The sequence below is a fragment of the Peromyscus leucopus genome, chromosome 14 (genome assembly GCF_004664715.2).
Source record: "Peromyscus leucopus breed LL Stock chromosome 14, UCI_PerLeu_2.1, whole genome shotgun sequence".
Taxonomy (NCBI): domain Eukaryota; kingdom Metazoa; phylum Chordata; class Mammalia; order Rodentia; family Cricetidae; genus Peromyscus; species Peromyscus leucopus.
The window spans coordinates 26,224,909-26,252,712 of NC_051075.1; the positions used below are offsets into that span (position 1 = coordinate 26,224,909).

The window sequence follows — 27,804 nt, forward strand, 5'->3', positions numbered from 1 at the left end:
TATATTTTGTGTTCTGAACTTGAAAATCATATATTCCAGAAAGACGCTTTAAAAAAAAAAATCTACAAACAGGGAGTTTACAGATAAATTTCCTTTAAAAGGAGCCTCAAAGTCAAGCTTAATATTTCTACTGTTTCTATAATTTCTGTCCCTTTTGGATCACCTTCACTATGCGTATAAGTATTTTTAAGTGTGAATCCTATAGGACCCATATCATGGATCAGACAATATTTACTTCTGTTTCTGCACATGATTTAACAATTTGTTGAATAGTAAAGATGGTATGTTCTTACAATTTTGCATGAGGTTTTGAATAATCAGTTTGAAGGCTATCACTGACTACATGTGCAAAAGCCACTTAACCTTCTCATTTTCTGTATTTATAAAATTAATAATTATCATTATTTTATTATTATTAATTCATCATTAACAAGTCTCTCAAAATCTGGTCTGCTCTAATTTTACAATGGCACCTGAATGAATGAACTGCTATGATCATACTCTAATGTCAATAACTCATGACCATCAAGTGATAGTTCAGTAGCTGATTGATCTTGAATATCTGCATTAATGTCCTCTATCTTAGTATATATGTTCCTTCATTGTTAGTGGGGATTGAAGGATACACCTCTCAACAAAAAATGTTTTATTCCACTTTGTTTTTGAGACAGTTTCACTATGTAGATATCTCAAGCAGGCTTAAATTATGTAAACCAAAACCCCCATCCCCAATCCTCAAGTCATATCTTTAAGAATGCTAGGATTTTTCCCTAGCATTAACCAAAACCCAGCTTAATCTAAGGTTTTAAATGATGTCAAACACAGAATTCAATCCTACTACAGGTAACTTAGAAACAAGCCAACCTTGAAAAAACTAGTATCTAGTCTCCTAACCTTAGAAGTCATTTTTTTTTATGCTATGTCTGCTAATTTCTTTTAAAATACTCATTAGACATCAAAAGGACCAACAGTCCAATTAAGAAATGGGCTTTAGAACTAAACAGAGAATTCTCAACAGAGGAAACCCAAATGGCTGAAAGACATTTAAGGAATTGCTCAACATCCCTAATCATCAGGGAAATGCAAATCAAGACAACTCTGAGATACCACCTTACGCCTGTCAGAGTGGCTAAGATCAAAAACACTGAAGACACTTTATGCTGGAGAGGATGTGGAACTAGGGGAACTCTCCTCCACTGCTGGTGGGAATGCAAGCTTGTACAACCACTTTGGAAATCAATATGGCGCTTTCTTAGAAAATTGGGTATCAATCTCCCCCAAGATCCAGCTATACCACTCCTGGGCATATACCCAAGAAATGCTCAATCATACCACAAGAGCACTTGCTCAGCTATGTTCATATCAGCATTGTTTGTAATAGCCAAAACCTGGGAACAACCTAGATGCCCTTCAACTGAAGAATGGATAAATAAATTGTGGCACATATACACAATGGAATACTACTCAGCAGAGAAAAAAAATGACATCATACGGTTTGCAGGCAAATGGATGGATCTAGAAAAAATCATCCTGAGTGAGGTAACCCAGACTCAGAAAGACAAATATGGTATGTACTCACTCAAAGGAAGATGCTAGATGTGGAACAAAGATGATTGGACTGCTACTCACATCACCAGTGAGGCTACCTGGAAAACGGGACCCCAAAAAAAGACACGGAGAAATGGACGAGATCTACATGAACAGCCTGGTCATGAGTGGGAACAATGAAGGGCGACGGTCGAGGGAAAGAGAGTGGGAGATCCTTGCTGGATCAAGAAAAGAGAGGGAGAACAAGGAATAGGAGACTATGGTAAATGAAGACCACAAGAGAAGGTGAGAAGGGGAGGAAGCAGAGAGCTAGGGAGGCCCACGGAGATCCACAAAGATACCCCCGCAAAAGACTGCTGGCAATGGTCGCGAGACCACAGGAACTGACCTACTCTGGTGATGGGATGGCCAGACACCCAGATAGTGGTGCCATAAACCCCATCCAAGGACTGAGGAATCTGAATGCAGACATCCATGGCTGGGCCCCTGGTGGAGCACTGGGAGTCTAATTAGTGAGAAAGAAGAGGGTTTATATGAGCGAGAATTGTTGAAGCCAAGGTTGGATAAAGCACCGGGACAAATAACCAAATGAATGGAAGCACAGGATCTATGAACCAAAGGCTGAGGGGCCCCCAACTGGATCAGGCCCCCTGAATGCGTGAGACAGTCATTTGGCTTGATCTGTTTGGGAGGCAGCTGTGCATTGGTGCCAGGTCCTGGGCTCGTTGCATGAGTTGGCTGTTTGAATCCTGGGACTTATGCAGGGACACTTGGCTCGGTCTGGGAGCGGGGGAATGGACCTGCCTGGACTGAGTCTACCAGGTCGACCCTGGTCCTCGGGGGAGACCTTGATCTGGAGGAGGTGGGAATGGGGGGTGGGCTGGGGGAGGGGTGGGCAAGAGGGGGAGAACAGGGGAATCTGTGGCTATTATGTTGAACTGAATGGTGTTATAAAATAATAATAATAAAAAAAAGGAATTGAAAAAAAAATAAAATAAAATAAAATAATCAATTAACACACAAAAAAAATATCAATTATAATGATTTTACCAAAGTGGTGAAAAGCCATGAATCTGAATAGCCTTTCAGACCTAGGAAAAAATAGACAGTAGCTACTTATCCAGAATTGAGCTTTGTGAATACAGGAAACTGTTATCCTTCTCCTAATATTAAATAAATATTTTTTTTACTTCTAAATACCAGAGATATTACAATTAAGTTCATTTAACAATATTTTAACAACCCAGCAATCAACCATTTCCTTAGATATTCATTCAAGCGAGTTTAAAACATATTCACACAAAACCCTGCACACAAATGTTCACAGAGGCTTTATTGATTGTTGATAAAACTTAGAAGTAGCTAGATGTGTTTCAACAGGTGGATGAATAATCCAGTTGCTGTATGTCCTATACAACAAAATATTATCCAAAGACAAAAAGAAATTAACAAGTGAGCTATGGAAGACTTTAAATGCACACTGCTTAATGAAAAACCTACGTTCTGATAGGATTCCTACTACAGGAATTATTAAAAAAGGCAAAACTATCAGCAACAGTAGAAAGTGGGGAAGAGACTTGTAGGGAGGGTGGCTAGAGGGGAGTGAGGGAAATGGAAGACTAGCTGGGAAAGAGGAAACAAATACATACTGTATATGCATAAAATTGTGAAGGAACAAAATTTACTGATAAAAATTTTTAAAGAGAAAATGTGAATATTTTCAATGTTAATCACCTTTCAAAAATAAAAATTTGCACAGAAATGTCATTTTTTGGTCTATAGTTGCTGATAAAAGTGACAATTTGCTAATACTTAAATAGCTCTTGCTTAAAAACACTTTCTCATACACATTGACTATTTGAGCAATCATTTATAGTTTATTTCATTTCATCTGATTGTCTATACACTAATAGATCCATCTGCTAATTTCTCTTCACTGAAATGTTAAAAAAACAGTTCATTAGTTCCTTTAAAAAAGACTTTGGCATATACTACCTACAAGTTCTACATTGATTTTCACACAGAAAGAAATAGCTTTGAAAATTAAAAAAAAAAAATTTCAATGTTCATATTTATATACTACAAAACAGTCTTCAACTGAATTTTTTACAAATTATGTTGCAATCTTACCAATGTTCTTTGGTTCAGTATAAATGATATGGTAAATTTGCATTCAAATTCTTGGAACTTTTCAAATCTGTTTCCCATTTAGCTGGCCAGCCAAAAACAATATTTTCATTTGTAAACAGCTGTTTCATAATCAGCTCTTTTGTACTATGTGGAATTCCATAAAAGATAAAAATTTTATTGAAAATATAGGAATTGCACTAACCCGCTGAAAATCATTGATTAGTTTGTGTATTCTGCCATAGAGTTTAGCTTATAAGGAGAGATTTTAAGGAAAATTTAATCTCGTGTCCAAATATAACAGTACTTTAAACATGAGGTCATCTAAACATCTGTCTTCAATATATCACTGAGGATTTAAATCAAAAGTCTGCTAAACATGTACAATCATTTTGAAAATAAATAACAGGACAAATTTTGTCTTGATTATGATTATCATGCATTTTAAAAAGGAAACATTTATTGTAATAAGAAAAGTCTGAACTAATTTAAACTTTATTGACATCAAGCAAAAATAGTTTCAGACACGAGTAAGAGGTATTTCATTTATTTGTTGCTTGATAATATGTTTTAACTTTTCAACAGTACCTGATAAAATTTTACTCATAGAGATCAATTTAACTACATATTTCTGATCAGAAAATGTCCAAGAAAAAAATTCCAAAACTCAGAAATTTTCCCTTTATAGCTTCCTAAGAAACAGTGGACTCTCAAAAAGAATTGAAAAAGCCCTATCTATTGGCACCTTGCTCTGTGCTTCCAATGAAAAGAATACAGCTAATTACAAAAGACAATTAAGGCACTAGATTCATTCCAAGGGTTTACAATCAGCAAAAGTGGGTGGTTTTAAATGAAATTAACTACATCTTATTGTAAAAATGTAATATATATATATATATATATATATATACTATAATAATAATAATAATAATAATAATAATAATATACAATTATATAAAGTATGAGTGCCCAGATTCAGCTAAATATTTGAGGTAAGTTAACATTAAAAGTAAACCAACGGAGTCTGGAGAGTTGTCTCAGAGGTTAAGAGCACTGGCTACTTTTCCAGAGGACCAGGGTTCAATTTCCAGCATCCACATGGCAACTCATTGTCATGTAATTGTAACTTCAGTAACAGGAGATCCAACATCCTCTTCTGCCTTCTGCAGGCTCCAGGCATGAATTTGCTACACATACATAAACACAAGTGAAATGCTCATATATTATACATAAAATAATAGAATATTTTTTTATTTAAAAAGCACATCAAATGCCTAATTGTTAAAACAGTTTCTACCAGAATTAAAGTGAATATAAGCAGTTGAAAAGCTAAAGACAATGAAATTTAACATTCTCTAAATAAAATATACTGAATAATCACCAGATAATCCAGCTTCAAAAACAGCTAGATTCACCTTGCATTTAGGGGGCTATCGCAAAATAACCTTAAACAGTGGCAGTGATGGCCTTCTGAACCATGTCATCGTCTCATTTCTTCTCCTTCTTATATCACGGCATCGCTAGCGTTGGCCATGGCAATTTCAAATTGCATATTCTGCCTTGATGTATCCAAGCAGTAAGCTTTCTAGTGCATTCAGAGCACCATGTATAGAACTCCTTAATGCAAGAACTGTGGGTTTCCTTGGATAAGCATAACTAGAACTTGATTCGACACATTTGCACGAGTTCTTGAGGTCATGAAAGGAACCCCTGTTTAAGACCCAAAGTTTTCACTCTGCTTCTGCTGAGCTGTTTACTATTAAATTGCTTTAGTTTCCCCACCTAAAAAATGATGCTCACCCTTGACTTTTACCCTCATTGTGCTGGTCAGAACTGAGTGGCAGCATATTGCAAAGAAGTAACAATAAAACTAGCCACAGTGAGCAGCTGTAATGATGATAATGACTGCCTGTGATATGATCAGTTCAAAACTGTTATCCAGAAAAGCAAATATGAAGTGTTAGAATAAATGTTTGTTTTTAAAAAGAAAAAACTCTTGGAGAAATTTAAAATTGAAGTCACTAACATGCCTACTAAAACACGGTGATAAAATAGAATAGAATTCACTTGAAGATGCAGTCAAGGAATTAGAAACTGCCTAGATGTAGTGGTGCATACCTATTGTCTTAGCACTTGGGATCATCATGACTTTGAGATGAGGCTACATATCCCAGGCCAATGTGGACTACAAAATAAGACCCTGTCTCTAGAGAAAGAGGAAGAAAAACAAGAACCGGTTGCACATTCAATTGCTCAAAAGCCCCCCCCCCAACAAAAAATACAAAATATGCATCATTTCTTGCATTTTTCTACATCTTAACCACTTTCTTATCAAAATATAAACATTAGTAAATTTTTTATGTGCATTTTTTCAGAGCATATTAATATGACATAGGCCTCACCCTCAAACACAGTATTGCTCAACTTTGGCTGCACACTGGAATCAGATGGAGTAATTTAAAAAAACGTAAGTACTTAATCCAATCCTTGGAGATTGACTGAGCTGGTCTGGGGTGTGGCCTTGGCATCAGTATCTTTTAAAGTTACCTAACTGATTCTCAAGTGTTCAGTCTAAGAACATTTTGGGGGGAGTATTGGCAGGAACATTAAGCATTCATTGCTCATGTGGCTGTTTGGCCAAATGGTGGGATATATATATTATGTGCATTATCTGATTTAACTTAACAACAACTTATGAGAAAGATTCTGCTATTATCACTATTTTCTGAGTAAGGACATAAAGGTAAGAAATACTCAAAAAAAACTGTCTAAGAATTTAACTGGTATTAACTGGATGGGGTAGAATCCATGGAACTCTGTCCAGTTCCAATATGGTGACTTTATCACCAATAACCTTCAAAGTACAAACAGCCAGGAGGTAGAACATTAAAAAGACGAATGCTTGTCAATATAAGGGACAAAAGAATTATCTCCAGGGGCGCTGGAGAGCTGGCTCAGAAGTTAAGAGCACTGGCTGCTCTTCCAGAGGACCCGGGTTCAATTCCCAGCACCCACATGGCAGCTCACAACTGTCTGTAAATCCAGTTCCTGGGGATCCAACACCCTCATACAGACATGAATTCAGGCAAAACACCAATGCACATAAAAGGAAATAATTTTTTTTAAAAGAGAGAATTACCTCCAGGGATCTAAAACCACTATAGTAAACCAGACATTAGAAATGTCAGGGGGTCAGGGGTCTCTTCAGCTTGAATGTCAGAATGAATTGCAAATTTTCTCAAAACAGTAGTATCTAAGGCAAAGAACAAATCCCAAGCAGTGTCAAGTCTGACTGCGTACCTCCCAGTTGTCATGGATACGAAGGAACAATGAAATCATTATTTGACTATTATTATTTTAGTTGCTAGTCAGCATATGATTGCATCTGTAAACTGCATTTTCTGTGTTCCCTGTGAATCAGGGGAGTAGTGGTGACAGAATAGCCAACAACAGGCCATCTCCGGGGAAAGCCATCTTTATCTGTCAGGGTTAGTCCTATGAGAAACAGAGCTGTAGGCAGCTGAAAAAACAGTTTGACTGTTTTAAGTTTACAGGTGGCTTATAATGGAAAGTTTTACACACTCAGATTCCTTTGCAAGTTAAAAAAAAGTTTGGACAGAACGGGGGTTGTGGGGGGGGGGAGTTGGCACTATTTTCAGGCAATGCTTCTAACCAAGCTTCCAAAAGCAAAATATCAAATTTTAGTGAAGCTTGGTGAACTGAGCACAGGCCTTCTGGCCAGCAGGCTCAGCTAACTGTTACCGCCCTTTCTACACAGCACACTCCGCATGGTTAAAATGAAAACAGCCACCGAACCTGTTAGCACAAGGTTTGGCATATACAGAACACTCAAGAATGCTTCCTGAATGAATTCAGAGATATTCAGGGGTATTAATTCTAAAAAGACTTGAAAATCAGCTTATGGACACAGTAACAAAGTCATGTTGGCAAGGTAAACAATAAGAAAGCTGCCTGAAGCCCAGACAGAAAATATTTTAATGCATCTATTTATGTGTTGGAGTTGTGTACATGAGGAAGGGAGGGAGGAGAGAGAGAGAGAGAGAGAAAGAGAGAGAGAGAGAGAGAGAGAGAGAGAGAGAGAGAGAGAGAGAGAGAGAGTGAGTTGCTTATATGGGAGAGATTCGAATGAAAGGAGGAGAAGGCATTGGATAACTTCATGAGCACTAGCTTTGGGGCTGGCATCGAGGACACCAGTCATACTTTTTCCAGCATTTGGGCGATAAGACAGACAGGACCAATTTATTCTATACTTGGCTTTAAAATGTCTTTTTTTTTTCTTATTTTTCTGTCATAGCTTAAATTTTACCTATAAGAAAACCATAGTTTTTTATAGAAGACTAAAAAAAGATTAATTTGATATAAATATTTGACCTATTATCCACCTGAAACAATGCACAATTAGTCAAATTTATTAACTTAGCTACTATTTTCTAGAAAAATGATATTGAGGATTTAAAAAGTTAGATTAGGAGAGGTCGGAGAAGTGGATCCACAGGTTAGAGAGGCCTTGCTGCTCTTGCAGAGGTTTGGTTCCTAGCACCCAAAGGTGACCTGCAACCATCTGTAAGCACAGTTCTAGGGGATCCAACCCCTCTTCTGACCCCCACAGGCACCAGGCACTCATGTGGGGCACATACATACATGCAGGCAAAATGTTCACACACATAAAATAAAATAAATCTATAGAAACATAAAAAATAAAGAAAAATAAGTAAGTAAAATGACCGAGTGCATAAAGACACTTACCTGAAGCCTGCTGAGCTGAGTTCAATGCTCAGCACCCATGTAAATAAAGGTAGGAGAGGAATGACTCCACTAAGCTGTTTTCTGACATATACACATGTGCCATGGTACATACACCATGGCGTTCTTACACACACACACACACACACACACACACACACACACACACACACACACACACGTGCGCGCACACATGAATAACAACAATAAAACCTTTCTTACCGTTACATAAGTCATTAATGAGAGTCAAACGGCATTTAAAAAGTGAGAAAAGCGTGGAACGGCTTGGCGAAAAATGTGGGACCAACACTTGGAGCACTGACTCTTAGGGCTGAAGGACTGAAAAACGAGCGTCACTGAGAGAAGGAAAGCCACCAGATTACAGCTTGATTAATAATGCTAGGATTAGAGGAAAGAGAGACTCTATAAGGAGCTGCCATTTGAGAAATCACTTTCACTACGGGGATACCGGAATAATTCACCTCAAGAAAGGCAAGGTTTTTATTCATCACCTTGATTAATAATGATTGAAAAATGTATTCAGAATAATATTAGATAATTTTAACATCTCAAAAGGTATTATGGACAATAAAAATAATATCATATCTAGAAACATAAATTCCTTTCCTTGTTAAAACAAAATGGTCTTGGGAGAGGGACCCTAAATATTTAGTAGAGTAACTATGACAATATGAATTAAGTACTTTACCCCATAAGTACATGTAACCATCATGTGTTGATTTAAAGTAAAATTTAAAAAGAACTACTCCTGTTGACCCACTGTGGGACTTAGATGTCTCCAGAAGCAACGTAATGTCTCCATTGGGGAAATAAAAAGTGCACCTTGCCTGGTGAAAAACACAAAGATTAATGTTAATGATCTCCAACTTTGAGAAGGAAACAGAATTTTGAGTTCAGTGAAATAAGGTTAATTTTCTAGACACTAAAGCAAAAAAAAAAAAATACATTTTATATAGTAAATTCCGAATCATAGTTTGTGTATAGGTACATATTCATATAAAGCCCTCATTTGTAAAATTTTAAAGGAAAATGTTAAAAGACACCCAGACACTTGTAGGTTGATGTACAGTTCTAAACATTTCACACATGTCGATTCTAGGGTCCTGCTAGCAGCCATATGAAGTAGACTGCATTGTATCCCTGTTTTATGAAGTACTGAAGTGGTAAGCTTCATACTCAAAGCGCACAGTTACTATAGTTACTGTGGTAGAGTCTCAGAATCCCTACACTGTATCCCTGTCTTTCCACCACTGTCCTTGAGAAAAAAAGCTCACTATGGCATGGATTCTTCTAGATGCCGGTACCTTATATCTTCTATGTGGATCTTAATTGTACTTGTTTCATTGCTCAGCCCCTATAATTTTCTCAAAAATTGTCAATTATGTAAATTTTAGGAAAACCATGTAATTCCAAAGCAAGAATAAGATACTAAAGATTAAGTAGATGTTGTCTGTAGAGAAGACACTTCATGAGGGCAGGGGAATGGAAGCAGCCTGCATGGCCATCAACAGATGAATACATAATGAAATGTGTAGTACATATACACAATGGAATTTTATTCAGCTATAAAGAAAAATTATGAAACTTTCAGGAAACTAGATAAATGGGTCTAGAAAATCTTAAACTAAGAGAAACAACCCACACCCAGAAAGATAAATACTGCAGGTTCTCTCTTCTATGGGAATCCTATCTCCAAATGTATGTGTGTGAGGGGTGGGAGGTCATGTCATCAGAAAGAGACCAGAGGGAGAAAGATATGCTTAAATAGTGGGTAGGGTAAAAGAACACCTGACATAAAAGTGTAACAGAGGCTATTTTAAAGTGAAAGGTACAAAGTGGGGGCAGGGGGGGGACATGGCCAAGGAGGAAAAGAGGAGGATCAGCAAAATAAATTCCTTATAAAAAAAATTGTAATGAAACATAATAATTAGCACACTAATTAACAGTAAATATTAAAGCAAAGATAAAAGGTATAGGCAAGGACTTTGTGAGGAGTGCCAGCATGTAGTCACACTTTTAACCCACACAAGGAAAAGAGTCACTTTATGTCCAGGCATAATTGGGAGAATTGCCGAAAGTTTAAATTTATGAAGCCCTCTAAAAGTGAGGTCCCATTTAAACAGTCCCCTGGCTCTGCCAGGTACCCTTTTGCTCCTGGCTGCTGGCACCTTCCCATCTCACTGTCAAAAAGCCACTGGATAATGCTATGTATGAACAAATCTATCTCACTGGTCTCACATGAGACCTTATAAAATCCCTCTGGAATCTAACTTTAGAACGGTAAAGCAGTCTACATTTAGGGTTAGGAATCCTAAATACTACAAAGCTAAAAGCTCCAATTAGTGGTATTTCACTTCTAATGCAGGTCTTCAAAAGTGGACAAATTAACACAGCATGTTCTAAAGAGAAAAGCATCCTGATATTAACCTAGGCAATATGTTCCTGTAAGAATGCCTACATATTTAAGGCACTATAACACACACACACATGCACCTATAACACACACACACACACACACACACACACACACACACACACACACACACACACACATCTATGTTCCTATTACAAATAGTAACTGAATCCCTTTTCAAAGAATCACCTCTTAGTTTCACTGGCTATTTGTGTTGCTCTTTGTCAGCAGTTCATTGATTACTGCCCTGGTTTCTATCATTTGTTTACGTCTATTGATTCAGGTTTTGCTTTGTTGATCCAGAGCTTACTATAGAACCCTAGCTGGCCTGGAACTTGCTATGTAGACCAGACTGGCCTCAAACTCACAGAGATCTTCCTGTGCTGGGATTAAAGGCATGCACCACAACACCTGGCCTTTGTGATGATTTCTAAAGACTCAACCTGCTCATAAAATGGTTCTCCAGAGCTGGGTGCAAACCTTTACTTACAGCTACTCGGGAGGGAGGGGAATTGCTTGAGCTCAGTGTAACCAAGATACAAGATCCATCTCCTAAAAAGGACTTTATAAAAATGTGTGATCCATTTCTAATTATGCAAGTAATGAAATGTAGAAAACTGAGTTTACAATAGAATATTTCTTTGTATATTTGCACACAAACAACTGTGTACTCTTTATGGATGGTATATCAGATAGTCTGTTAGAGCAGTTGTTCTCAACCTGTGGGTCATGAACCCTTTGGAATTGAACAACCCTTTCACATGGGGTTGCATATAAGATATCCTGCATATCAGATATTTATATTACGATTCATAGCATTTACAAAATTACAATTATAAAATGACAACAAAAATAATTTTATGCTTGGGGTTACCACATCCTGAAGAATTGTATAAAAGGTCACAGCATTAGGAAGGTTGAGAGCTACTGTGTTAGAGCAAACCACACTGGCTAGCACAGAGTCACTCCCATTTAGATATATGCCCCAGGTCCAAAACCGAAAGTTTTCAGAGTTGTACCAAAAGAAAAAAAAAAATGCTCTTCCCTCAAGAAACATTCCCTCCATTAGTAAAAGAGGATGTTTTGAGAGAGCTCTGAGTAGTTGGCCACCAGAAGTCATTTCCTTTACTGCTGCCATATGCATTTTGGACAGACGAGGATACATAAGCAAAGTAAGTCTCAGTGGGATTTTAGTGCTCTATGGAAAACACTATATTCATTGAGTGAGAACTACAGTCCAACCACTTGCTATCCTGGACACACAAAATAAAGAAAATATGATCTCTACATAACAGTCAACTTCTCTTTACAGGATCTTTACAATGCAGGGTTTTCAATGAATGGCAGGAAAAACAAAAACTAAAGTAATGGTGAAAAGCAATATTGGACATTATGTACTACACATAATGATGAAGAGCAATACTGGACGTTATGTAGTTCACATTTTGTAAGTATAGCTATGAAAACATTTTAAGTACATGTGATATTAGATTATAGCTATTGACAAGGCAGATGGAAACTTCTACCTACAGAAGATATAGACATTAAAAAAAAAATCTTAGATGCCAGGGTCTTTACTTTTGTCTTAATTTTCTTGCCTTTCTCTCTGTTGAGTTTCTAATCCCAAGCAACATCTGCCGGATGCTTCTCAACAAACGCGGTGAAAGCATCTTCCTCTCTGAGGAAAGTTACCAATCGACTTACCGCTTTGGTGCCGTAACACTCCCAACTTTGACAAGTAGGATTTCTTATTACAACTAAAAACTGCTTCATTTTAAAAACACAATAAAAAGTCACTAACCAGTCCCTTCTACTTCTTTTATGATGCACTTTCAGCATCCTCATTACAACTGTCCTAAAATTCTTACCTGCATACATTTCTCACTAAGAAAGAATGAAAAAGCTCAATTTCATAGTCATTAGATTAAAAACCTTTTTTTGAAGCCATAAGAAAGTTGCACTGCCATCATGTGGCTAAAAGTATGTTTACAGAAACCAACCTTGAATGTTTCTTACTAACAAATCAAATATACAACCCAGTATGGATCCATCTAATTTTTTTGTATTTGAAATTTATATTTAAGGACAATATATTATTCATACATTGCTCCAATTTCTTTTGTTAAATGCCACTGCATTAAAACAACAGCTGACTCAGACACAAAAATAAAACAGCTATTTACTTGGTACTCCTGCTCTGGCTGACAGAAGTTTATAAATACTATTACCATAATACACACTTTAGCCATAATAATCCTAGAGAACCAACCAGATTGCAGAATCCAGCAGTTTCTATCAGTAATATATAACATCTTAAAAACAATAAATATATTTATCTAAATTTAGCAACAATTTTTGTTTGATCTAGGACTCTAAATCCCAAAGAAAGACTACCATAAAGATAAATATCATAGCAAATAGAAATAGTTTCCTCCATCTCTATTACTACATCTAGCCTATTTTTCCATATATAACTGAAAATCACAGTTAAAAGAAAAATTCTAATTCTAAAGTATAGTCCTCTGTATTTTTCAACTACAGAATCTTCTAGATTTGTGCAAGGAATCTGTTCCAAATGCTTGGTGATAGAGTCTAATCAGAAGTTAAGCACCCTAGATCTAAGTCTACCTGTAGTTTATTTTTTCTTACCCAATTCATCTAAGTTATAGGAAGACAGCGCCATCTATAGGCCTGCATAAGTAGAGAAGGTTTAGTTTAAGTTTCTGATGGGGATGCCACTATGATACACTAGCCCTAACTATATATAACTAGCCCAGGAAGTTCAGATATAACCCTGACCACCCTCAAATCTCTGAAGATTATATTAACATATTACAGAGTGCTTTAATATTTCTCTACAACAATTTTCCAAAATAATAACAGCATCAACAACAACAACACTCAACACTTTTCTATAGTTGAATATTGGTAACTGATGAAGAAATATTAGCATGCTGCTAGGCATCTTTCCTCTCCCTAATGTATTCATCTTATAGAACTCTTTGTGGGCATAATTTCACTGTAGATGTCATCTAACTCTGTTAAAACACACAGAAAAAGAGGACATGTAGTCACCTTACAATTCTACAGTTTTTATATGCACTAAGCTAAATCCACTCTTGCATCTAACCCAAAGTGGCTACTCATTCAGAAGAAAAGGCTGAAGATACATCCACTACAAACAACTTAAAACCCCTACCTTTTTCATAGATAAGCTCCACTGGGTTCTGTGGCTATGCTCTTGCATCAGTAAGTTGATCACTCATGTCCCTTATTTGGTAAGATATAGGTGCCATTAACATATGGTAACTAAGGCTAGGATATTCTTAACCAAGCATATGTAAAGGATGACAGAAAAGCGATGCCTATTAATGTCGAGATCCATGCTGTGCAAGAAGAATCTCTCACTTGAGCTAGGTCTGCTATCTAAAGAACCTGTAAAGACGAGGAATAGCCTACTGCACCACCCCCAGGCTCTGTATGATATGATCACCAGTACTCAACTTCCCAAAGCAGCTCTGGATTCTTAACCCAATGAGCAAAAAGGCAATGCTATCCATGGGGCTGCTTACATTATTTCCCAATCTGTACCATAAATAATGTGGAGTAGTGGCTGAGAGAACAAGTTTTGAAAATGAAAATAAAAAATCGAGATAGGGAGGGAGAGAACACAGCATTTGGGTTTCATGCTTCGTCACTAATCTTGAGCAAGCAACTTAATTTCACTGAGATTAACTTTCCTCATCTTTAAGAAATCAAAATTTAATATAGACAATTTAAGCCAAGTAAAACACTTTAAATACAGTAAACAGTAAGTGTTATCAGCACTCAAGAAGATAATATTTGTCTTATCAGTTCTTATTGATTTTATCATGCTTATTGACCTCATAGCTACAAAATATGTACCCAACCTAAGTAAACATGCAAGAAAATCCATTTATGACTTCTTTGGTCAACAAAAAGAATGAATATGACTGAAATCAAAATAGCAATGGGTTCAACTATACAACAAAGAGAAAATGGCATTTGAAGGTCTAGTAATTTCAAAGCATGTTTCCTGACTGTCTTTGGAAATCACTACAGCCCAGCTGAGTATCAACCTCATGTTATTTCTACTGTGTTTATTAGCAATGGGACTTTGTAAACTTACAGATGGATGGGAGTGGCTTATAAGCCCCCAAACCTAGCTGAGGAGCCCTGAACAGATGTTAGCCTCTGGGGAAGGAAGAGACAGTTTTCTTTAAGGGTGTGGCTTTAAAGAAAATATACTCATGGCCAGTTCGCAACACAAATTGGACTCATCGGGTTATTCTTAAAAAGAAGACAGGAGACGGGAGTGGGTAGGAAGTGGAGGGTGATCTGGGAAGAGTCATGGGGAAGACTAGTGGCAGATGTTCAAAATACACTGTATGCATGCGTGAAATTCTCAAAGAACAAATACTACATCTTAAAAAAATAAAAGAAGTGTGTCTCTTCAGGGAACAATGAGGTTGCAGAGGCAGACCTGGGAGTCACTGCAAATAGTTGCAGGTCAGTCGGAGGGCTGATGACCTTTGTCGGGGAGACAACAGACAAGCCTGTGGATAGTCAGCAAAGGAGACCTGTGGTGATATTGTGTTCCCCAATATATTGTGCATCCTAATAAACTTATCTGGGGTCAGAGAACAGAACAGCCACTAGATATAGAGGCCAGGAAATGGTGGCACAAACGCCTTTAATCCTATCACTTGGGAGGCAAAGATCCATCTGGATCTCTGTGAGTTCAAGGCCACATTGGAAACAGTCAGGCATGGTGACTCACGCCTTTAATCCCAGGAACTGATGGCAGAAAGCAGAAAGGTATTTAAGGCATGAGGATGAGGAACTAAAGCCTGGTTAAGCTTTTAGGCTTTGAGCAGCAGTTCAGCTGAGATTCATTTTGGATGAGGACTCAGAGGCTTCCAGTCTGAGGAAACAGGATCAGCTGAGGAACTGGCGAGGTGAGGAGGCTGTGGCTTGTTCTGCTTCTCTGATCTTCCAGCATTCACCCCAATACCTGGCTTGGGTTTGTTTTTATTAATAAGCCATTTAAGATTCATGCTACAGAGACCATGAAGGACTCAAAAGCTGCATGTAGTCCCAAAAACTGATTCTCTGGAGACAGAGCCCACAGAACTGCTGAGAACTCAAAGCCAGCCTGGTGCATAGTGAGAGGCTGGACACCCCAGCTACAGACTGAGAGAGACTCTGTGCAAACAAATGAATGAACAAACAGAAGAGGTTGTAAACAAACCTCAAGAACAACTGTAAGAAGAAAAATTATAAAATATGTGAACTTCTACCACTATGAGATAAAGTTGAGAATAAAAAATGACAGGTAAAATTTTCAGCAAAAAATAGATACACCAATTATAGGAAGTTGAAAATCAAGTGAGAAAACTTTCAGAGAGGTTGATAATGGAAGAAAAAAGACCATAAAACCACAGGTGAGAAACACAATAAGGGAGTTATGAGGCTATCTATATCCCTATACAAGATGTACCTAGGGGCTGGGGAGTTGGCTCAGCAGGTAAAGTGTCGAGCAACTATGAGGACCTGAATTTGGATCCCCAGAATCCATGAAAAAACTGGTTGGAGTAAGGTACTTTTCTGTAACCCCAGCACATTGGGAAGGGGACTTGGGAGAAACAATCACTGACCATCTAGCCAAAACTGCCATCGGGTTCAGTTAGAGAACCTGTCTTAAAAGTTAAGGTTTGAGGGTGATAGAGGAAGACACCAGGGTCAAACTCTGGTCTCCACACTCATGAAGGGGTGATGGTACCCCCACACGTGTACACATATACCACACACATACATGCATATATACATGTACACAAGGGGATGGGGAGATATGTTTAAGTGCTAATCCTTGGTGTCTATGAATGTGACCTTATTTGAAAATACAGCCTTTGTGGATAAATCTTTGCAAATTAAAATGAGGACATACAGGATTAGAATGGAATTTATAAGAACCCTGGAAAATCTGGACATAAACACAGATACTAGTAGGAAGAGGATGTCATGTGAGGATGGATTCAAACACTAGCCTAACATATCTACCACTAAAAAATACCAAGGATTGTTGGAAACTAAGAGGGGCATACAGATTCTCCTTTGGTGCCTGCCTTAACAACTTTGATTTTAGACTTAGCGCCCCAAGTATTTTGAAAGGATAACTTCCTGTGACATTTTTTTGGCAGCAGTAGCAAGCTAATAAAAGCCTCTAAATAACAACCAAAACTCATGATCTTCAAAAATATTTAAGCTGGGTGTGGTGGTGCATGCCTTTAACCCCAGCACTAGGGAGGCAGAGGCAGGTGGATCTCTGTGAGCTCAAAGCCAGCCTGGTCTACAGAAGGAGTTCCAGGACAGCCAAAGCTACACTGAGAAACTCTGCCTCAAAAACAAACAAACAAAAGTATTTAAGAGACATAGAAATTATGATCAGATCAAGATTCACTAATAATTGACACTACAATTTACATATTCTAATTACTTGAAAAATAACAAATTCCCAGTTTAGATATAATACCAATGTAAAAATGAAAGCAAAGGGATTAAAAAAATCCATAAGAAAAATCAATTTAAAGACTAGAGATATAGTTCAATGATAGAGTGCTGGCCTAACATGCAGTTCAAATACCACCACAAAGAAAAAAAAATCAGCCTAAATGTAGTAGGAAATTCCTTAGGAGTTTCATGATCCCATTCCTTTCATTCACTCATTTATTCATTTACATTTAAAGAGACATCACTTAAACCATAAAGATGTCTGAAAATGGGCCAGCAAGTGGCTCGGTGGCTGAAGGACAAGAGTGGTGGGTGACCTGGATTTGATCCTTTGGACTCAAGTAACAGGGAATCCTGACAACTGCAAGTTGTCCTCTCAGTACTCCATGATGCCATGGCACATGTAGCCACACACATGTACATACACACAGTAGACAAACTAAAATGTAATAAAAAGTTTAAAGATATGATTTGTAACATTTCTTTTCAGTTTGGAGTCCTGAAATATTAAGTTGCTAAGCCTCTCACCAAGAAGTGACAGATTTTAGACCCCAAGATACTTTTTACATCGCTTACTAAATAGTTGAAACAAAACATTGTTCCAAGCACTGTTGCAGGCGTCAGTCTTAAAAATGATTGGAATCTGTGACGATGTCTCTCTTGGAAGAGGCACCTAAGAGTAAATGATTGCTCTGTGAGTTAGCCTCTGTTATTTACTCCTTCATGTAGGTCACAAACATTTCTCAGCCTCTACTGTGTTACCTCTGAAACAGAATTTTAAATACTCTGAGTTACTGTAGTCACGTTAGTGGAAGGGCTGGAAGGATTGGTCTAGCGGCCTATCTCTAAAACATTGGGGGAAGTTGTTTTATGTCAACCGAATCATGTACCCACCTAGCGGCAGCATCAAAACTTTTCAAATATCATTGACAAGAATAAAACAAGTATTTTTTGAAATGTAATTATGCAACTCCCGTTTTGTTCTTTAATTCATATTCTGAAGACGAGATTTTTCTTAGCGAGACAAGACTACATTTAATGAACACACACCCTTTAAAGGTATTTTATAATTAATTTGAGCAACAGAGCTGCTTCCTCCTCTGTGGTGAAAATAAAGGGGGATTGTTTTTCCTCCCTAATTATCCAGATAATGGGCTCCAGTCCCCCTTTGATGTGTCACCGCGGCTCACCTGTTTCACTACAACCTGCTATTTATTATCCAACAATTACTGTTCCTCAAATCCTGAATTTCCAAAGGTGTCATTTATCCAAATCACATGTGTGCCCCCTGTGCACTCATTCTGAGAAAGAAATTTCCTTGATCAAAAATTTCACCTTGATTACCCCCTGGTGTATTGGCCCTTTTATTACCTACTACAAATTAAAATCCAGAAGACTTCGGGTGTATGTATCATTAATGCATCGCCTTTAAGTATATTTAAACCATTATGATAGGGTTAAAAAAAAAAGGAAAAATATTATGAAAACGAAGCATTTAAAGTATGGAAGATCCAGGATTTTTTAAATGACGATTTGAAATGATTCTATATCTTTTAACCATTTTGGTTGGAAATCTTGTACTCTCTTCCTTTTAGAATAAGGAACAATTGTATATGCTCTCAGAATTAATCTCTTAGAGGCCTGTCCGTGAACCCCAGGTTTCTCCTCCCCAGAAGGGTCTGACACTTCACTCTCATTTGCTGAAAGTTGTTAATGAGATTACAATTCTCAAAGTACTTGAACTATATTTAGCACAAAGTCAGAAAATCTTTTTTTTCCCCAGAATAATCTGATCAAACAGTTAATTTCAAACAAAGCAATGGCTTCCAGGAAGATGTACAAAGTAGAATACAGAAATTGATGAACACCTGGGGTGTATGCCTCTACATCACAAAGGGAAAGGATGAGGCTGGGAATAAAGAGGAGTGGACAAAACGGTTGGAGAATCAGTGTCAGACTGATTGACCCTGTAGGAGACCCTGTAGGAGAAGAACAGGCTCTAGGGTATTATGGGTAGGACTGGAAGACTTGAAAAGAGGAAATTTCTGAGAGACTGCAGAAGGGCCCTAGGTTTGCCAATATGAATGGGATTCAGTGTGTGCACAGTCTAGTGGAAAACTTACAAGTCAACTGGAGAGGCCTTACTAACAGAAAGATATCCCAGGAAACCAGATCCACTTCATCAGAGCCCTCAGGAGATTCTGAATTTGGGTGCCAAAGCTTCGGGAGAGTTTGGGGAAAATAAGCATCTGAGTGGATAGATCATACGTAAAATGGAAAAAAAAAAAAAAAAGAAAGAAAGAAAGAAAGAACAAAGAAGAACACCATGGGCTTCAGAGCATGTAGAAGGGCACAAACTAGTCCTTAAGGAAAAAGAGGCGGAGCTGGGGAGATGACTCAGCAGTTAAAAGAACAAACTGCTCTTGCAGTAGACCTGAGCTCAAGCTCCAGAACCCAAATTGGGCAAACCCCAGGTCTCTGGCCTCAGAGGGTACTGGCATTCATGCATTCATATGCACATACCCACACATGGAGCACACACATGCACATAACTGAAAACAGTAATAAAATAAATCTTTAGAAGAAGAGGAGGAGGGTTACCTGAAGTGAGTCAATAATCCTAGCTAGATCCAAGTATGATCTGTCCATGTGAATGACAGTGAAGCCTCCTAGAGCCTGGTGATGTGAAAATGGGGTTTTTAAGCTCAGGATTCCAGTGTGCGGAATTCGGCCACTGTTGTTGTCATACTTGCTGGTCGTCATAGGTAGCTTTTTAAGCAGGAAAAGAATAAGGAGGAGGAAGAAGAGGAGGAGGACGATGACAAACAAGAAGAAGTACAAGAAGAAGAAGAAGGAGAAGAAAAGGAGGAGGAGGAGGAGGAGGAGGAGGAGGAGGAGGAGGAGGAGGAGGAGGAGGAGGAGGAGGAGGAGAAGAAGAAGAAGAAGAAGAAGAAGAAGAAGAAGAAGAAGAAGAAGAAGAAGAAGAAGAAGAAGAAGAAGAAGGCAGTGCTTCAGGGTACTCGAATGTTGAGTATGGGCTACTTGCTCCTTTGTCCAAAGCCCTTTTCAGTCCAAAATGTGGAGGACCTAGATGGATTGGCATTGAAATAACTAGATTTTTTACTTTGGATAAAAGTGACACTTGTTTCCTCTAGATAAGCATATTATTTAGTGAACACATTAAAAGAATTGTATTTGTAAATAAAAGAGTTTAAAGAAATGTGAACTACTATGAGCTACAGAGAGTAAGGGAGAGTACACATGTCTAGCAATGAGAATGTCAATACTCCCTCAGTCCTTCCTCAATCCCTAATTTCCTGTAAAAATTGTTGCATGATTGTGTAACCAGAGGCATGTTACTTATTCTCTGTGTCCTTCTGGAATAGGAATTATGTTGTCTGCCTTGTGGAGCTATGAGATTAAAGATATTAATTCCTGTGATGCTTAGGACTAAGTGGCAATGAATACCCAATGGGCATTAGCCTAGAACTGACTAGCATATAATACTCAACAGGCATGCCCTAGTTAATGTATGTTAACTTGACATAGGTTAGAGTCACCTGAGAGGAGGGAACCCTAATTAAGAAAATGCCTGTAGAACATTTTCTTTCTTTCTTTCTTTCTTTTTTTTTTTTTTTTTTTTGGTTTTTCGAGACAGGGTTTCTCTGTGTAGCTTTGCGCCTTTCCTGGAACTCACTTGGTAGACCAGGCTGGCCTCGAACTCACAGAGATCCGCCTGCCTCTGCCTCCCGAGTGCTGGGATTAAAGGCGTGCGCCACCACCGCCCGGTGAACATTTTCTTAATTAGTGACTGATGGGAGAGGGCCCAGCCCATTGAGGCTGGTGCCATCCCTGGGTTGGTGGTCCTCAGTTCTATAAGAAAGCAGGCTGAGCAAGCCATGGGGAACAAGTCAATAAGCAGCACCTCTCTATGGCCTCTGCATCTGCTCCTGCCTCCAGGTTCCTGCCCTGCTTGACTTCCTGTCCTGACTTCCTTCAGTTACAGACTATTTAGTAAGCTAAATAAAACCTTTCCTCCCCAAATTGCTTTTGGTCATGGTGTTTCATCACAGTAACAGCAATGTAAACTAAGGCAAGGCATTAGCCTAAAACTGACTGGCATTTTAATATTCAATAGGCATTAGCCTAGAATTGATTGGCATTTAACACTCAATGGACATTAGTAGTTTAATATTTGCATTATTCACATGTTAATGAGAAGGTGGAAGAACTTAGAGAGGAAAACGCTTGCAAAATTTTTATGGGAAAAAATTCTCAAGCCAGATTTTGGGGAATGCTTAATATTGCAACAGAGAAAAATGACAGGAACACATGCCAGGCATTGGAAATAAAGGTATTGGCAGCTTATTTAGCAGAAACCAAATGAAATGTATATAAGAAAGATGGAAAATATGCCTGAAAGCTAACAAGAGAGAACGTTATAAGGGCTACAGAATTCATTCTCTTCTCACCTCCATGTCCACTCTGAACCACAGTGAAAGCCAAAAACATTTTACTTGGCACTGTCTGCCATATGGCTTGAACCCTGCCACTCTGTGGAGTACATTTGCTCAAAGTTCTAACCAGAGTACTTTAAAAAGCCAATAACCTAGCTGGGCGGTGGTGGCGCACGCCTTTAATCCCAGCACTCGGGAGGCAGAGGCAGGCGGATCTTTGTGAGTTCGAGGCCAGCCTGGGCTACCAAGTGAGTTCCAGGAAAGGCGCAAAGCTACACAGAGAAACCCTGTCTCGAAAAACCAAAAAAAAAAAAAAAAAAAAGCCAATAACCTGCAGCCTACCTAAAAATATAGATTCTGATGTATCATACTTGGAAGAAGCCCAAAGTCCAACATTTTAAACAAATTTCCAGATGCCACTGTATTTATTTGTTTATTGTTTGCTTTTTAGATAGATCCTCACTATATAGACCACGCTGGCCTATAACTCAACAAAGAGTAGCCTTCCTCAGCTTCCCAAGTGTTGAGATTAAAGGTGAGTGTCACCAGACCCAGCTGACATCATATTTCTTGCTGTTCATCCACAGGAAATGCTCTGAGTAACAAAGATGATTTCTGACCCTCATCTTTATCCATTCTGCAATGCTGGACCTTGAGTTCTCATCATTGACTTCTAGGACTCACACACTTCAACATTATGCTAGTATTTGAAGCTAAGAACATAGATTTGAAGAATAGTTTGTATAAAAGCAATGAACTTGTGGGAAAGGCACAAAATAAAATAAAGTAATTGATAAAGATGTGAAAGTCAGGCACACCTACAGGGCACCAGGGGTAGGCTGCCCACGGCAGGAAGAAATCACTAGCTGGAGGGTTGGGAAAGAAATCAGTGTCCTCTGGCAGAGGTATCGTGTTTGCCATCCATGGAGAGAAACGAGTCTGGAGGCCTTCCGAAAAAGAGTTAGACTTGGAGAGCCAGAAATAAGACCCTGGGAAGCAGGAGGAAGGCCTTATAGTTGGTGCCATGAAAGAGGATTCTGTGTGGACACAACTTAGGAGTTCCCTTTATGAGGACATCTGGCAGGCTCTCGCAGCCCAAAGGTTCTGAGGTTTATATAGAAAAGTCCTATGACAGGTTAAGGAGAATGACCATGTGCATAAGACAGAAAGCCCGAGAGCACAGATTATTCCATAAAAAAAATTAATACAAGGGCTGGAAAGATGAAGTTGAGAGTACTTGCTGCTCTTGCACAGGACCAAGGTTCAGGTCTAAGCTCCCATGAAGGGCAGTTTACAGTTACCTGCAACTCCAGATCCAGAGAATCAAACTTCTAGCTTCTGTGGGTACATCCATTTGTGCATAAACACACACACACAAAAAACCCCTAAAACTAAAATTAATTGTTTAAAAATCCAGTGCATATTGACTTGCTTGAGTACAACCTGTACCACGTAAGACAAAGTTACTTCTGGTAGCAATAACTAGATATAACTACAAGATCTGGCTATAACTATAAGCCCTAAACTAGGCTTTAGATGCATGCTAAGAAACTGCTAATCATCAATACCTTTAGTCTTTTAAAGGCAAACAGCACAAGACATCACATAGTAAAAGAGAGATATATTGTAAAATAAACATATTACCCTTTCCATGGTGTATCTAGTTTTTCTAGCTTTCCTCTGAAATTCCCCAAGCCACATGTACTGCCATCCAATGGGGATAGGCTATAGTTAATTGATAGAGGTGAGTTCCTATCAACATTGGGTAATTTGGAATTTACCCCTATTTTGAATTAAAAACAACCCCCATCCCTGCTCCAGAAATGTCTTTCAAGAGCATGAATATTTGGAAGCTGTTGGACACCAAATTCTAACCAATGGAATGAAAAACTCAAAATAGCAGTTAACTGTGAGAAACAAAACTTCTCCAGGCCCTAAGATGACCTCAGGAAATATCTCTGTCAGGTTGGCACCCTTGCAGCCTTGTACATCTCCACATAAGGCAGCTGGCATGGCACACCAGTCTGCTTGGCAGAAGGCCGAGATTGCCCCTTGTTAAAAAGAAGATAAGGGCTAGAGAAATAATTCGGTGATGAAGATCTTCCAGAGGAGAATTCGATTCCCACTTGGTGGCTCATAACCACCTGTAACTCAAGTTACACACACACACACACACACACACACACAGTGCTCAGACATGCATGAAGGCAAGATACCCACACACATTAAAGGGGGATGGGAGATAAGCATCCTAACCTGGTAAGCTGCTGAAGGGTAGTTTTTCTCCTTCTCTAGTGGAAAGATGCTAGATATAGCTTCTTATCCATCATCTTAGTTTTACACAAGACTTTCCATCTCGCTCCTATTTTGGTAACAGTTTTCAATTGCAGCTAAAGTCTATAAAACACTTTGGCTATTGTTTAGAAGGAAACCATCAGCCGCAGAGACCAGATACTCCGTCTAGTGGTCTCCTTTGTACACTCTTATCTGGAACTCGAACTACACAGTTGGAACTAATGCCATAAAGATTTGACTTGATTGCCTGTTTGACTAGCAAACAATCTCAATCCATTTGGGCTTGCCTATTTTTTTCCCAGTCAATATTTTTGGAAGCATGGCAAACCATAGTAACACCCAGTAGGGAGTTACTAGTAGCACTAGGATTAGCCACTATTCTCCTTGCCTGGAGGATATTGGGCCACCTGGCATAGATGAGATGAAGAAATGTCACATTCTCCTGAGTGTTCCAGTCTCTCCGAGAAATGACACTAGACCTTGAATGCCATGAGACATTTGTATCTTCCTAATAAACTTCTCCAGTTTCTTTACTTTTATCCTCAAGAGAACATTCTTTTAGAATATATTTTTGACCTCTGCAACTAGAAGATGATTATAACACTCAGAAAGAGACAGATGTTAGTATCAGAAGTCTAGTGTCAGAGATTCAAATGCACCTTATTTCTATAAAAATTCTACCTCTCATAGGTGTTTTTTTTTTTTTTTTTTTTTTTTTTTCTTTCTGGCCCTTGCTGTAGTACAAGTAATAGGATCAACCTGTATTATTACAGTTTCATTAAATATACAATTTTATTAATATGCTTTTAAAGGCCAAAAAGAAAGTATGACTTTAAGGATGATGAAAGTATTAATTATCCTTCTTATGTATCAAGAACACCATAATATAAACTGTATAAATCAACCAGCCTATTTTAAATTTATCTTATAAATGGCTTAACATTTATTCATATTAACTGATTAATTCCCATTTACATTGATGGGGATATATGATGGCATTAAGACATCTGTGCCAAATGCTTATCCAAGAAGATTTAGCATAAATAGGATGAGAGTTTGGTCTGCTTTTTGACATTGAGTTTAACTATGCCTAACACTGTGATTATACAAACCAACAGCAATGCCTGTAAGTCGCTGGGCATAGTTTATGATGCTTAGCCAACCTCACTTTCCCTCTGGTCTAGCTGAGTGTTCTTTGCTCAGGATCACAGAATTGGAATCAAGTACATATATGTATGTACACACATACATATATACATATAAAATATATACATATATACATATAAAAGCAAATATCTCGTTTTCTTAACTATATCATCTTAAGAAAATATGCAGATTCTAAGTGACCTATGTGGATGCTTATGGTACCTCTGAGATGCAGCCAGTTCATGACATATAACTAGTCATAATTTGAAGGAATCCATTATTTAAAAGTTCAAATTTGCTTGAAAACAAATGTTACTAATCAAAGTAAGTATTGGCCATCGTCTAGTCAATCTTAATATTATTTACCATTGTTACTGTAATAAAATGTATTAAAAAGAATATCTACACTTATAAAATTGTTATAGCCTAAGTTAATTATGGTAATTAAATGATATATTTATAATTAAAATGCATCGTGGTATATGAGATCAAGTTTCCAACCAACTTACAGTATCTTCAAAATGTGTGCACATAACTTGATGATGAGCAACTTCCCCCAGCTGCATTTGACAGTAATTATTGCAAAGACAGGTTTTAACAGCTTTTTGTAAAGCCTCCCCTCCCCCACCCCCACCCCCCACATAGCTCTCCACAAATTAATGTGAGTCAATGACATCAAAGGTGTTCATATATGTTAGCGGGCGCGTTTAATTTTAATATACCTATTTATGGCATGCATATACCCCCCAGAAAACAGTATCCAGTAAGAATCCCTGTGAAGAGAGGCAAGATTTATGTTAACGATCCTCTCTCGCTTGGAGCTTGGAAGAAAATTGCTAAAAAAAAAAGTTAAGACGGAACTGGATCCTTTTCAAGTAAAAACAGCTGACTAAAGGAAGACGAAAAAGTGGGGCGTGGGAAGCTTCCTCGAAGTCCCAGTAAGTTTCAGGGACTGGCGACGCCTTTCATGCTACAGAAACAGAGAAAAGCAGGAGGACCCCGGGAGCAAAGCTGCTAAGTGAGGACTGCGCCCCAAAGAGGACTCGGGCCGCCACCACCGGCTGCTCGCCTCCTCTGCTCTTCGCTAACTGGGTGGAAGATTGAGGAGGACGCCCCCAAAACTTCGCTGGAAGGCCAGCCAGGCTTAGGGACGTTGCAGGGTGGTGCGGTGGGGGAGCGGCTGGCGCTCGGGGAGCTGGCCGCCTTACCTGCAGCCCCTCCGGCCACGACCTGCCGGGAAGTCTCGCGCAGCAAGCTGACGTTGGAGGCCGACATCTTCGCGGCTGGAGGACCGGGTGGCCGAGTTGCGGGATCGAGCTCCGCTGAAAGCCGCCGCTGCCGATGGAGACCGGGCCGGGTCGGTCCTCGGGCTCGACTCTTCTTCCCTGGGCGGCCGCGGTCCAGCTAAAGACGGCGGTTCGGGCACGGGGCTCGCCGAGAGGTCGCCGGAGGGGGCTCCGAACCTGCCCAGCGCTGCCCGAGGCTGCGCTTTCAGCGGCGCTGGAGGGGAACACAGGCAAGTGGGGGTTGGAGAGAGTTGGCTTGAGCTCCTAGATAGGGGCTCACAACTTTGCCTATCAAGACCTCCAGCAGAGTTTGTTTAGCTGCAGGGGCCGCCTGAGATAAGGACAGCGAAGCAGCAGCAGCTGCAGCAGCAGCAGCAGCAGCAGCAGCAGCCGCGGGCGACCCTTGCCCTCCTGGAAGGCTAGATTGCAGTCCAGTTCCAAAGAAGGGAAGAGTGAATAAATTTCTCCAAGTTAGTGATCCAGAAATTGAAGGCCGCAGCGACAAAATCACAGCAGATTCCGACTAAAGACGTGCTATCATAGTAATTTTGCCAAGAAAGTGGTTTTGGAAATTTTATCTCATGCCTAAACTGAGTTTTACTTAAAAGTCATAAATGAAAGCCTTGCTATTCAAATGTTGTACAGGTTCACTAGGCACCACACAGGAAGCACAATTTGACAGTGTGTCACCAAGCTAGGTTCTGTGGGGTTAGGGCCTAGAAGCCTGTGTTCTCTATAGTTAGAAACGTTAAGGCCGACCTGAAAGAGGGACATTAATAACCTAGTTATTTCTTTTTACAAAATGTGTAATTACTCATACTAGCCCTTTAGGATAACTGGCAAAACAAAACTACCAGTTAATACCTGTTAGTAAACCACAAGCTGCCTGTTGCAATATAAGAGAAACGCAGGATTCTGATATTTTAGAACGCTGAGCTCACCACACCCCTGACAGGACGGAGATGATAAGAACTGGGAGGCTGTGGAAACCCTGTTGCTACTATTTCTAAAATACAGTGTTTGATATTAAATGTATGTATTTTGTGCCATATAAATTGCCATCGTTCGCTGTCAAAAAACTTGGAATATGTGCAATTTAATATAATAATACAATCAAGTCAAATATACAAAGTATTTCTTTAGACTTTATTTTCATTTCTTTGAGCCATTAAAGAACGTTGGTGATAGTGAGGCTGGGGCATGGTGAGGAACCTGC

At 38.9% G+C, this 27,804-nt stretch overlaps 1 protein-coding gene across 1 annotated transcript in view; it reads right to left on the reverse strand.

Annotated features, from left to right (window-relative positions):
- Positions 1 to 26,671, reverse strand: part of Slc25a21 (solute carrier family 25 member 21) — a 482,333-nt gene extending 455,662 nt beyond the window's left edge. Inside the window, exon 1 of the mRNA XM_028869746.2 lies at positions 26,511 to 26,671. Coding sequence (XP_028725579.1) covers positions 26,511 to 26,577 — 67 coding nt within the window. The 5' untranslated portion in view covers positions 26,578 to 26,671. The remainder of the gene's footprint in view (positions 1 to 26,510) is intronic.
- Positions 26,672 to 27,804: the final 1,133 nt, after the last annotated feature.